General features: G+C 40.9%; 1 protein-coding gene across 3 annotated transcripts in view; it reads right to left on the bottom strand.

The window, feature by feature from the left end:
* Positions 1 to 231: 231 nt before the first annotated feature.
* The window catches only part of glsb (glutaminase b), a 62,421-nt gene continuing 48,448 nt past the window's right edge, over positions 232 to 14,204 (bottom strand). The window contains exons 14-18 of one of the 3 annotated variants that reach the window (XM_056289055.1): positions 13,049 to 13,141; positions 2,807 to 2,868; positions 2,060 to 2,136; positions 489 to 552; positions 232 to 379 (exon numbers count right to left, since the gene is read on the bottom strand). In XM_056289055.1, coding sequence (XP_056145030.1) covers positions 232 to 379; positions 489 to 552; positions 2,060 to 2,136; positions 2,807 to 2,868; positions 13,049 to 13,141 — 444 coding nt within the window. Of the gene's footprint in view, positions 380 to 488; positions 553 to 2,059; positions 2,137 to 2,806; positions 2,869 to 7,048; positions 12,077 to 13,048; positions 13,142 to 14,204 lie in introns of those variants that run through there. The other 2 variants (XM_056289056.1, XM_056289057.1) reach the window with 2 other exon arrangements.

The following is a 14,204-nucleotide window of genomic DNA, read 5'->3' as shown; positions in this document are numbered from 1 at the left end:
ACAGCCTGAAAGAAAAGCACACTAGCTAATAACTACTGGTGCAAGAGGGAATCTCAAATATCAAATCCAACAAAAATAAACATAGAAAAAAAAACAGTTAAAGCACACATTTCAACAGCACAGCACTATTGTACAAAGTCACTCCCAAAATAACAGTGCAGTCCACAACTTTAAGAGCGAGTCTTATTGAGATGTTCGAGCAGCCATAGTGCTCTCCTATATCCAGGGGGTCTACAGCAGACCGTCCAAGTTCTTCTCAGCCGTCTCCTTATCTTCGGCGACTTTTTGCGGGCAGTATTTTTCATGGTAGTCCTGCAGAATAGTGACGACATCATGGTGGCCAAAATGCAAGGCTTCATCCAGGGGTGTGTTCTCCCATCTGCACGTGTGATAGGAGGAAACATATCTCAATCAATTACAGATCTAAAAAAGTATTCGTCCAAAAGAAACGGTCATAACTTCACTAAATAAATAATCAAGCGGCGTACCTGTCTCTGGGAACAGGGTTCACTTTGCAAGCCTCCAGCAAGAAGCGCACCACCTCTCCATGTCCTGAAAGCAGAGCAGATGTTGAAATTTAGAAATACACACAAAGACACGCACAAATACAGTAACACCATAGAGTGTATATATCATGTGTATTTGTTACTTTAGCTGTAAAATGACCCAATGACATTGGGGTGACTGGTACTTTATTTTGCAGGTATTTCCACCCTTATCAAATAGATGACAGCTTTGTGTATATGATTCCCTCATTCCAAGGGGAGAGAGCATTTGGCAATATTCACTTTGCATTACCCTCAAAGAAATTGTGCTGATTCAAACCTATAGTGATAAAGACACAGGCAAATGTCATATCTGTATAAAATCTAGATTATGCTTGCTTTTGCACTCTGTACAGAAAGATCCCCAACATTTACTGATCGCTTTGTTACGTGCCAAATTTAGATATTTCGTACTCTTAGGTATGTAAATACTCCCAAGATTTTTTCCTTTCTACTTTGTAAATTAATCTTTGTGTTTTTGCTGAATATCCACTAAGTAAAATGCATGGTATGTTCAAACTGGCTTGGCCATCAATAAAACCTTCACTCAAACTATTTCTTTTAATTTTTTTCGGACCCCCTCCCCCTTTTCTCCCCAATTAACCCTTTGCTAAGCCACGCCCCTGAAATGCAGACCAGCCAGTCACAGCACAGCATAGGTCAGCGGTCCGACACTTTCATAGCGGCGCTCCGTTGACTCCGATGCAAAAGATTCAGATTTTCTTCATTTTCGAGCTGGCTTTGTGGACTTTTAGCTAGTTATGGTTACACATTGTGCCTGGGGTACTTGTAACAGTGACACTTGTTACCTGGAGAGGTTGGAAGGAGATGTACGTTTTTTTCCCGTTCCAAAACCAAAATCAAACCCTGAAAAGTGTAGGCTGTGGATAAAGCTATGTGGACATCCTCAAATCCAGCTGAACCCCTCAAAGATCAACAAGCACAGCTTTGTCTGCTCCAAGGTAAGTAATTACTTTTATTAACCGGAAAATAATGTTAAAGCTTGATGGACTTAGCAACAGTAACTAAGTGGGGCGGGCCTTAGCGAAGGGTCAATTGTATCCGGACAATTACCCCACTCTTCCGAGCCGTCCCGGTCACTGTTCCACCCCCTCTGCTGATCCAGGGAGGGCTGCAGACTGCCACATGCCTCCTCCGATACATGTGGAGTCACCAACCACTTCTTTTCACCTGATAGTGAGGAGTTTCACCAGAGGGACGCAACGCGTGGGAGGGTCACGCTATTCCCCCCAGCCCCCCCCCCCCCCCAACAGGCGCCCTGACCAACCAGAGGAGGTGCTAGCGCGGCGACCAGGACACATACCCACCATCCGGCTTCCCACCCGCAGACACGGTCAATTGTGTCTGTAGGGACGCCCGACCAAGCTGGAGATAACACGGGGATCGCTCGAACTATTTGATAAACGCCTGTCTGAAGATGTTCGGAGTTTGCTGGAGCTTGACTGGTTGACTGGCTGCAGGTTAGATTGTCTGTTGTATGAGCTGCATTGTACCTTCTGCAGCTGCCACATGGAGGGCAGTCCTGGAGTCATAATCCCTCTGCTCCATGTCCATGGATGACAGTGCGAATCTAAACACACACACGCACACGCACACACACAGACAGGCACAAAGCTTTTACAATGGACATATACAATTTGCTCATAGGGCTATGCTCTTATTAACTTTTTTCCCCCTCCTTTTTCTCCCCAATTGTATCCGGCCAATACCCCACTCTTCCGAGCCGTCCTGGTCACTGCTCCACCCCCTCTGCCAAGCCGGGGAGGGCTGCAGACTACCACGTGCCTCCTCCGATACATCTGGAGTCACCAGCCGCTACTTTTCACCTGACAGTGAGGAGTTCACCAGGGGGACGTAGCATGTGGGAGGATCACGCTAGTCCCCACAGTTCCCCCTCCCCCCCGAACAGGCACCCCGACCGACCAGGGGAGGTGATAGTGCAGCGAGCAGGACACATACCAACATCCAGCTTCCCACCCGCAGACACGGCCAATTGTGTCTGTAGAGACACCCGAGGTAACACGGGGATTCGAACCTGCGATCCCCGTGTTGGTAGGCAACGGAATAGACTGCTATGCTACTCTGACACGCTTCTCTCTTATTAACTTAAACGCAAAGTGAAAAAACGCTTTAGTTCCCAGGTCACCAACATCACAGGCTACCAATAGTTAATGGCTGAGATAGAGCCACAACACATTAATACACATTAATACTAAATACGTCTACAGAGTGCTCCTCACCTCCTCAGTGCAGATACATCTCCTGTGTAGGCAGCGAACAGGAGGTTGATAACAGACTTGACCTGTGGGGGGGGAAGAGAGAACAGTTTGTAGGAGACCAATCACTGAGTTACGCCAATTCACTGTTCCTCCTCTGCCAGTCCCAGCGGCTATGGGGAAGAGAGACAATACAGTATTTTACTGCAGCGTAAAATTCACTTGCTCCATCTTGCGAGAGGGATACACCGGTATGAACGGATGAGAATTTCTTACAGTGCACTGGCTATCATTGACATTTCATTTCAAGCCAGGGCTGCGGGGAATTCGGTTTAGATTAGTTGGTTCAAAAAGTAAAGATACACTGCAGTTAATGCTCCGACAGTAAAACATTAATTCCAAGTTATTGTGAGGATGGATAACAAGAACTTTCTTATGACATTGGTCTGACAAAATCTAAGCTTTTACAGAAATCCATGTGCTTCAAGAACTGAACTCAATCATCCCCATTTCAGACGCTACATTGTCTACTAACAATGCTAACATGGTTTAACTATTCTGGACATAGTAAACACAGATTCCTGCTCATTCAGAACTTACCCTATGAGGAACAGGAATGAGTCAATTCCTAAGCAAAACGTCAAGGGCAACGGCCGAAATCTTTTGAGGAAAAATTGAACATGAGATGGTGATGACAAAAATCAGTCCCGGTGCAGTCCTGCTTTGCAGAACCGAGACAGCTAACTGAGATCAAGTCATTCCTTTCCTCTGCAGCATTAGAAAAGGTCATCCATGATTTGATCTCTTCCAGACTTGACTATCGCAGTGCATTTTATTCTGGTATCAGTAGGCGAAACACCCAAAGACTGCAGCTGATACAAAATGCTGCTGCCTGGCTTTTAACAAGTACTAGGAGAAGCGACCACATTACACCAACCACGCTGCCCTGCACTGGTTACCTGTGAGTTTCAGGAAGATTTTCATGCTTGTTGTTAAAGCCTTGAATGGTCTGGCTCCTGCCTATGTGTGTGATCTGCTAAGGCACTATGAGCCTGATGGCTGCTTGAGATCTTCCAGTAGCGCCCTGCAAGCGGTTCCACAATCTCCACTTGTCTCTAAAGGTGACCGGGCCTTTGCTGTTCGAGCCCCTCAGCTGTGGAGCTTCCCGCCTGCAGACCTCAGGCAGGCGAACTCAGTATCCGCCGTTAAATCTCTTCCTAAAACTCACCTTTATCTTATGGCTTTTTCTTAACTGATAGTATTTGTTGTAGTTGTTTAAATCACTGTCTTGTTTATATTGCAAGATCCGGATCTGGTTTACTTTTCCTATCTGTTTTTATTGTAAACCACTTGGTAACTTTGTTTTTGAAAGGTGCTATAAAAAAATGAAATACAAAATGGATGACTGTTTGTATAGCTTGAGTGATGATAATGGTCCTGAAACAAACTGCCTAATGTAAGACCCAACATGTTACATGTAAGGCTAAACATAACATACCCGATGCTTTGCAATATATATTTCTTTATCTTAAATATACAAGAATCTAAAACTGGAGCTTAACCCAAGAATTCTTACATCATTCTAGTTTTTTCTATTTGTTAAGTAAAAGCGGACAGATTTTTGTGGCGTCTGTTGTGCACGGCATGTCATCGGCAGACCCACACCACCTAGCTGTTGTACTAGTTAAAACAAAGGGAAGAATCATGTCAACTTTGGGCCACCGAAATACGAGACAGACAAGCGTACGAGGCGTGTGCTATGCAGAAATACTGCTCTCTATACAGTGTCTGCTGTCCGGTTGGTGATCCTGTTCAACAAAAGCTTGCAAGAGCATCTTAAAAAAAAAAAATCAAGTGACTCCATCCTTGAAAAGTTCCATCCTACACAAAGAGGTCAAATGGATCAGTCAAAGTTAGAACAGGGAAAAAAAAAATTCAACGTGTTGGTGTTGACATTTGCGAGCATGACAGCGAAGCACAACACATGACAGGAGAGCAAAAAAGCTACGCACTGAAGGTTTTTGCAATGCAGCTCAAGTACCACAGGTCCTTCTAAGCTGCATTAGAGCTTCTCATTTAGCTAACCAAGCTAGAAGAAGTAGTCACCCATCCTGGACTGAGAAAAGCACATATTTATCAATGGAGGAAAAAATAAAAAAGAAACAGATGGTGAGAAATGGTGTAAGGCTGAGGTAGAAAACATACACAGGAATAAATAAATATACAGGAATAAATTTGCCACTGAAGAACAGAGAACGATCAAGCAAAACTCACTTCACCCAAATGAAAACACTTGGCCACAAGGCTCCTTCAGTGTGGAAATTCATCTTTTCAAGGAAAAAAGCAAATGTCATGGCGCTACACATCACCAGCAAGGGCGTAAGGCAGTAAAATAAAGCTCGAAACAAAACTTCACAACCACGAGAGACACCACAAAACCCAAGAAGCCAGAGCAAGCAAATCTTGTAACTCACCAGAAAAAAAGAGCAGACGAGTTTGGATGCAAATCTGATGTTTTTTCTTATAAGATTTTAATCCCACCTTTTCTTAGTGACCAAAGAAAGAGCCAGATTTAACCTGGTACCATAACCTGGTACCAACTTTCCTCTGTTGAACAGACTGCGCACGTTTACATCCAAACTCGGGTATTCTGTATACGCCATATATATATATTTATTTATTTTGGTGGATTTTCTCCCCAATTGTACTTGGTCAATTACCCCACTCTTCCGAGCTGTCCCTATCTCTGCTCCACCCCCTCTGCTGGTCCGGGGAGGGCTGCAGACTACCACATACCTCCTCCAATACATGTGAAGTCGCCAGCCACTTATTTTCACCTGACAGTGAGGAGTTTCACCAGGGGGCCATAGTGCGTGGGAGGATCATGCTATTCCCACTAGTTCCCCCTCCCCCCTGAACAGGCGCCCTGACTGACCAGAGGAGGCACTAGTGCAGCAACCAGGACACATACCCACATCCGGCTTCCCACCCGCAGACACGGCCAATTTTGTCTGTAGGGACATCCGACCAAGCCAGAGGTAACAAGGGGATTCAAACCGGTGAGCCCCTTGTTGGTAGGCAATGGAACAGACCGCCACGCCGCCCGTATGCCAGATGGTTTATATAAATGCTGCAAGGCCACTGGCATGCAAATCTACTAAAGACTTAATTCTTGTCAAAAGACTGGCAGCTAAACATGGTTGTATCTGTTGTCGTCTGTGTCGCTACCTTCAGAATCAATGGAAAGGTTTGTTGATGTTGGTAACTTTCAAGTTACAGTGGACAATAAGAAATAAAAAAAATGTATTTCAACAGTAACTCAAACTCAGGAGGAGTTTGGAGTAAAAGTCATGTGGCGAATAAATTGTTTTCAGAGTTCAAAGTTCAAGTCCCAAGGTGAGATCCATTCCCTTTGCTTTAGGGGACGAGGGGGGGACAGATGTGCATATATATATATATATATATATATATATATATATATATATACACACACACACACCCACCAAAAAAAAAAGCTATACGATTGGAATTTGAGAAACACACACACACACTAAGGCGCACATCCACGCCAACGAAGACAAAAAGCAAGAAAAGCCCTGCGACTGTACATGGAAGTGTATGTATTTTGTACAACAGCAGAAGCCCTACTCATCACTTGGCAAAGATGTAGTATAATGAGGATGTCCAGCACATGGGGAAGATGGTTTTGAGCAATAAAATAAAATAAAATAAAATAAAAAAATGCACATTGACAAACAAGTGAAGGTTGTTGCACTTCTTTGCAAAGCTTTATACCATCAAGGTCATCATTTTCAATAAGATTAAAAAAAAAACCTCTTTTATCCCCCGTGCAACATCCATATAGTTTGCTGAATAATGCGATTGTATCGCCAATACCAACCACAAAAGAATGAATTGAAGTTGTGTGGGCAAATACAACTAAAAATGTACCTTTCATTTTTTTTCTTTTTCTTTTTTTTACAAAAACTGAAGGAGCTTCCTGAGGCTGCAGAACCTCTTTTCAGCATTTCCAAAAGAGGTCAAATATGATTCCTTGTCTTTATTCCAATTTGGCACAAAAATCCAGCTCCAAATAAAAAAATAAATTAAAAAATTAAAAAAAACAAGAGAAATATCCATCCATCCCTTCGGAGGGTATCTTAACAAAATAAATGCTTGAGATGTAAAAAAAAAAATTTTTTTTTTTGAAAAGACGGTGTTGTGAAAGAACAGCTATGCTATGGAGAAATTGATCTTAATGGATAGTGCTTTATTGGAGTTTTTTGTTGTTGTTTGTTTTACATGGGACATCAAGGCAAAGTTATTTCAATACTGACTTTATTTACTGCAATTCTTTCACAGCCACATTAGTTTTGACATTTCTTCCAATGCTTTAAGGAAAACGGTCAATGCCTTCAGATTGCCTTCTTCTGACCTTACTTGTTAGAAGCTTACAAGGCAGTTAAATATGGGAGGATGTGACATACAGCATTACAGCACATCAGCTTTTAGGATAAACAAAAAGAAAATCACAAGGAGTCATGAGCTTGGAAATCTAAGGTTCAATCCATGTTTCTTGTAGTTAAGGGAAGTCAGCAAAGTTTTTTTCTTTTTTACATTATCTCAACATGAATAATAAATTAATAAACTGTTAGCCAACAGTATCATTTTAGAAATAAAGAGTCCAAGTTTAAACACATGTGAGGACTCATTTCAGCTATATTATAAATAGCTTTTTTTGACCCAAATCTTTGAGAGAACCTTACATTCCAACATCATCAAATTATGATTTCTTTCAAATTTATATGCAATTTTCATATAGCAAATATGATGTCCAGGACACATTCAGACAAATAAGTACATGTGGTAGGTAATAAAATAAACTTAAATATATGACATTGCAAACGGATAGATTAAATCATACAAAAATATGCATGCAAGAAGGAGAATGTGAATGGAAGAGGAGGGTGAAAAAAGAAAAACATTTTAACAGAGCCCAGGAAACATAACATACATGATATAAAACCAGAAGAGTTCAATGGGAACACTGGTACTGCATTCAAAACCCCTCCCTCATAAGGTTGATTGGAGAAATTATCACATTTTTCAGGTTTGCTACAAGGGTTCTGATTACCTCAAAACTTCAAGCAATACAACTTATTGACCCTCATGCAAAACGAAATTAATCAAGACAATGAGAAAATATACAGCAAGAAGTGAGTTGCCCAACGCACAATGTCTGTTACAAATTACTATGAAGATTTAGACATTGATTCCCGCCATGTTGCTAAATGGTTCACCCAGTGTTCAAGCCGGTCACTGCTGTGGCAGCAACGCAAAGACTCCCATACATTGATAAGAGACTGATTTTGTTAACTAACTTTACTAACTGTAAATGACATCATTGACCTTTTTCGCCAAAAAAAAAAAGAAGCAAAAATCTTGGCATGTGGAATCTGGGAATTAGACTAGGCCACAGGTATTGCCAATCTTCAACATGTATTCTCTGCAAGGGCCCAGAGGGCCAAGACAATTTTGCTGTCATACTTTTTATACTGTTTAATATCTTAGCAGAGATGAGTCATAGCAGCAAAGTGCTGCTATATGCTGATTTCAGGAAATGTGGCAAACAAAATAATTATGAGTAAGGACACCTATCCCATTGCTATGTACTATATAGTGACTTAATTATAATGAATTCATTGCATGGATTAAAGTCACTTAACTAATGCGGCAACTAAATAATTCATTTTGTTATTGGCTACCTCACTACCAAAACTCCTGTGACAACTTAATCTGCTGATTAAATTGTTTAATACAAGTCATGGACCCCATTCATCTTTATGTATGTGTATATATATATATCGATGCAGAAGAGACCATTGAGAAAATGTGTTTTATAGAGCAAAGGAGCTTCTCTCTGCAGTTTCGCGCCAGACCTTGAGCATCTCTATACTGGACCCTAATAATGATGGAAGCTTTTGAATGCATTGTACTATAGGATACTGAGTAGATATCTGCAAACGCATAACACAGTTTTTAGAGGAAGGTCCATTTCAAAATAAGGACTTAAAAACCAGCAGGGTTCCAGACTACACAAAAAATGTGAGGAGCCCATCCAAAAAATAACAGGGTTTTTTCAGCTCTGGTTACAATAGCTTAGAGCCAAACCAAAGCCTTTGATAAAAATACATGTTTTACAGCTTGAAGCATGTACTGAATCAAATGTAAAACTGCACCCAAGCACAGCGGAGCAACCCCTAAGGCATCCGCTGACTCTTGTGTCCAAATATATCCAACACATCTCTGAAGGGGGTTGGGATGATTTGGAACATCTTAAGTGTACAAGCTACTCAATTCACATTCTGATCTGCTGTTGACCATTGACCATCATGAGATGCAAAGACACACACACACACACACACACACACACACACACACACACACACACACACACACACACACACACACACACACACACACACACACTTAAAGCTACATACACTCAGGTGCCCTTTAGGACAGGCCTTGTGATAAGTGTATCACATTAGGTTCATTAGGACTGCTTATGTTGTGTTGATGTTGTGTTGCTGTAAAGCCCCTTGAGGCAAATTTGTAATTTGTGATATTGGGATACATACAAATAAAATTGACTTGACTGCGGAGCCAGGGGATTCCTTGCAGTGCACCTTTTTATGTTACCTGTATATGTCACACCTATGAATATGTATGTTTTGGTACACCTCTTAATGTGTGCAAGTATGTAGAAAGATATCCTAACCTTTCAATAATTCCAAAAGGAGTCTAAAAATGGTACCAATGATATTCAGAATAGGTTTTGTTACTCACAAAATCTATTCTGAATATCAGTTAAGTTTATTTCATGCGTACTAATACTTACGTTTCTGGATATGGCAATGTATGTTTCTGGATTACTAGAAATCAGACAACTACATCAGGTTGATAACCAATTCCAGGCTCCTGATACGATACACTTCAAACTTCAGGTTCCAGGAACGGTTTTGAGTTTTATCATACAACGAAGCTCCAAAACACTGTTTTAAATGTTAAAATTGTTTTTATGCCCTAGGAGCTCTGTGATTTCTTTAAAAAGGAAAAAGCTTTTTTTTTCTCTTGAAGGGGGCTTGATGCAGCTCTGAAGCAGAGCCGTGTTATCAGTGTTTAACTGAGCCACCCATTAAATTCAAATCTACACTTAAAGGCTCCTTTCTACTTCAGGCTGTATTTGCTGTATTCACAGTTACATCTAGCCAAAGGCATTCTCTGTCGATGTAAGTATGTTTTGCAAGGTGTAAAAATGCTGTATTGTAATTTTTCTGAGACTGTACAGTCATGGGAACACTACGATTTCTGAGAACTGTTATGGCTTTTGAACCCACAGAAGCCGCGAGGAGGTACAACTTCAGGACACAGCCAAGAAAACACCCTCCGTCAGCGTCGGTGGGTCAATACTGTCAACGGACAAGGACAAATGTGGCATGTATTCAGACGTGCACAGATGCACATACAAAGCTACTTCAGCCAAACTCAACAGCAGCTCAGAAAACTCTCAAAAACAGCCAACATCCTATCCGGCTACACTGTGCTTGAGTAAGACTTTCTTTGGCTCTATTGCGCCAATAATCCACGTTATCGCCGGATTATCATTCAAACCAAATGCAGGGATGAGGTTGAACATGAAATAGAATTTTCTCATATACCAAGGGGGTTGGATTTTACTTTAGAATTCATTATTGAAACAATCTAATGATAGTTATTTCAGTTGTGGCAAGTAATCATTATCGGTCAGTCTGATGTGGATAAATTAATTCTTTTGGTTCCCAAAATTCACTTTTAAACTGTAGACAAGCTTGTCTAATATACAAGAGGCAAAGACAACATTCTAGCAGAAATTTTGACAACTATATAAACACGCCTCTGGAAAAATTGCTAAATACACTTTTACGTAATATAAATCTTTGATGATATTGATCAGCAAAAAAAAAAAAAAGCCTAATTAGCAGCGATACAAACCCTATGGGAGGGTTGATTTCAGTTTGACTTTGTTTTTCGTTTTTGAGGTCCAGAATGGAGATTCAAAACGGGAGAATACATTACCTGTGTTGTTATTGGACAATTTGTAGTGTTTGTTTAAAAGTTGGCAAATTCTCCCTTGTAGAGAAAATAACTTGTTAACCAATGCATTAACACTACCATCAAGCAAACAGCAAAAAAAATAATATATATCTATATAGATATATATAGATATCTATATAGATATATATAACAAATTTCTCCACTAGACATGAAACGACTTGCCTTTTGCGCCAAAGCTTCATCTAATTATTCCCAAATGTGATTTGTTTATGTGGCCTATCGACCAGCTACTAAATCCTCAATCTATAATACGTATCTTTTACTATTTGCCAGCATGGATATCAAAGCACATTCAGTGACAGAGCTGAGGTTTTCAGCTCTTGTGACGTATCTTGAGCTTTAGTGTGAGCTAAGCAGTCCTTTCAGACACCCTGTCCTGCTGAATTCCACACTGGTGGTCTGAAGGGTGGTTTACAGTAATTCAATGGACTCGCACATATTTATGCGCGCGCACACGCACGCACGCACGCACGCACGCCCGCACACACACACACACACACACACACACACACACACACACACACTTTTTACATGACAAAAGCTGAATTTCAAATCAATTCCCAGCCAACAGTTCTCAGCAAATGTCAAATCTGAAAAGTATAAAATGGTTCGAAACAGCCAAAAAGGAGAAGGAAGAACAGAACTGTAGGTGCGGCAGCGGTAGGGGGGGGGGGGATTATTTAGAAGTGTAACTGCTCTACTGTACATCAGATCCTATGTATTCTAAGGCCACGAGGAGGCGGGGGCTGGGATTTGATTTGGAAATCGGGGGAAAAACAAAAAGCAGTAACTGATCTTTCATTTCAAAAGAAAAGAAAAAGCAATCCACATAGATATCTCTTCATAAGAAATAAATAATCCTCTTTATAATTTACATAAATATTTGAATTTAAAGGGTGTTGAAGAGGGGGCAGAGGAGAGAAGAGAAAGTAGGTGGATCTGGTGGGAAGAGAGGTTGAGGTGAGGAGGTAGGTAGTCTCCCTTCTAGTTGCGCTCCCCGACACTTTCCATCCTATAGACTACAGTGGTGGAGCTGTCCTGGTGTGACTCTGTGGGGGACACCTTTTTCCAAAGAGGGGCTTTCAGAGCTAGCTCTTGTTGGAGACTCTCGTAATCCATGGGTCCAAAGGTGTGCTGCTGTTTCAATTGACACGGATAGCAAATTAGTCTCTCTTCATTACACTCTGTGTGTGTGTGTGTGTGTGTGTGTGTGTGTGTGTGTGTGTGTGTGTGTGTGTGTGTGTGCCCGCACACGAGCATACGTGAGCATGTCTTCATCTGATCTGTGGCCTCAGCACATATGTGGCTCCAAGCACTGTACTGTGTGAATGTGGCATATGTTTGATCAGCTCCCTGAATTATTTAATGAAACTGTGTCACATGAAGGCTTTTAACTCCAGGCTCATATCTTTGTCAACTTTTTTCTCTTTGTCTATGATACCCCCTGTTGTCTATTTTCAGGCTACTAAGTTGATGCTGTAATGCATTGTCATGTTTTGCAACTTGCTGCAAAAGCTTTGTAATTCGCACCATGACCGAGCATTATCTGTTTCAAAGCTCATAGCTAAACAAAACCAGTCCGCTTTAAAGATGACCAAACCTCAACCAAAAAGAAAAGTTCAGCATGCCCGTTCAGAAAATACCCACAGTAAGCCTCAGAAGTATGTGAAGAGTGACATACTGTTAACCATGCATCCTTAAATAATAGGGTGGAGAAAGGTACAAACAAAAGGTGCAATAATTTTTGCTTCATAAACATTACATTTGTAATTTCACATTTTAAGTGTATGAAATTATTTAATGAAAGGATAAAACAGTATGTTGCTGCCCAAACACTTATGAAGCTTCACCGAATATGGCATTGCCGAACCACAAACAAAGTCAGCATGACATACGACGCAGAACACATTTTAACCTCAAAAACTCGGAACCCAATACACACAAACTCCCAACCAATCTGGACTACAACAACCTTAGCATCACTTGTCCCAAACAGCACCTTTCAGAGGAAGGGTGTGATGGCTATCAGTAGCAATAGCAGAGGTGTATGTGCAGGGTTTTTTTTTTTTGAGTGTTTTGTTTGTAATGATGGGATGTTGCCATGCTTACCCGTTGGTCCCCTCCTTCCCTGCGAGGATCGTGCTTCTTAGCAAAATGCCTCAGGTTGTCATAGTTGTGGAAGTTGAAGAGCTCCACAAGGTCCTATGATGAAAAAGACAACGATTCACTTAGGGGCCACTAGTCACAGAAAATAACATACCATGAAAAAATAATGCAGGTATAATGATGCAATACAGTTATGCAATTATTAAGAAAGTTGTCTGAGGCGCAATTTCTTTTCATCTTACTATTATTACATGAATAAATATACTGCAAAAAAGCCTGTGAGAAATCCAAACAAGCGTAGTCCAATTTGCCATTAATCAGGATTTTTTTCTGTGGCATTGAACAATTGACCTTCATTTTGCACTCAAGTTCTTTTACTTTCACACTTAGACTAAAAGTGTTTCAAAGACCAGGAATCACAGAAGTAATCCCATCTACATTGAGAGGGTCTTCCAGAAAAAAATTAGGAAACCCTTGTAGTCAAGGATTCACAGACAGCGTGCAATTGAGAGACAAAAAGTTAACACTAGACTACTGCAGTGCACTTCCCCAGGTCTCCCAGCCCAGGCAATCCAAACGCTGCAAAGAATCTATAGAGCAATGCTGCAGGCTTGTTTTCAACCTGCCAAGATGCTCTCATGTCTCACCTCAAAATATAAACATGACCCTTATACACTAACCCGTGTCGGCTGCATGTTGCGTGTTGGTGTAAAAGGGTTGCACTGTGTCCAGCAAACCATGTAATAATAAATAAGAATAGGAATAAGAAAAAGAATAATACATTTTATTTAATGCGCCTTTCATGACACTCAAGGTCACCTTACATCATATACAATAAACAGCAAAGCAGTAAAAAACATCAGTACAATCAACAATAAAACATACAATAAGCAACAGAGCATAGCTCAGCAAGGTGTTAAATCAAGATGAAGTTGATGTAGTTAAAGTGAGTAAGCTAGTTTAAAAAGATGGGTTTTAAGAGCAGTTTTGAATTCTGTAATCAAGTATAGCGCTTTTAAAAACATACAATTACAAAGTGCTTTACACTCAATCCAGAAAAATACGAGTAAAATACGAGCATAGGACAAAGCCCTGGCACTCATTGTGCTGAGGTTGATGGCCGTTAGTGCCAATAGACCTGCTGATGAAGACCGCAGAG

The sequence above is a fragment of the Lampris incognitus genome, chromosome 11, assembly GCF_029633865.1.
Source record: "Lampris incognitus isolate fLamInc1 chromosome 11, fLamInc1.hap2, whole genome shotgun sequence".
Lineage (NCBI taxonomy): Eukaryota > Metazoa > Chordata > Actinopteri > Lampriformes > Lampridae > Lampris > Lampris incognitus.
This window is presented reverse-complemented; position numbering and strand designations above follow the sequence as displayed.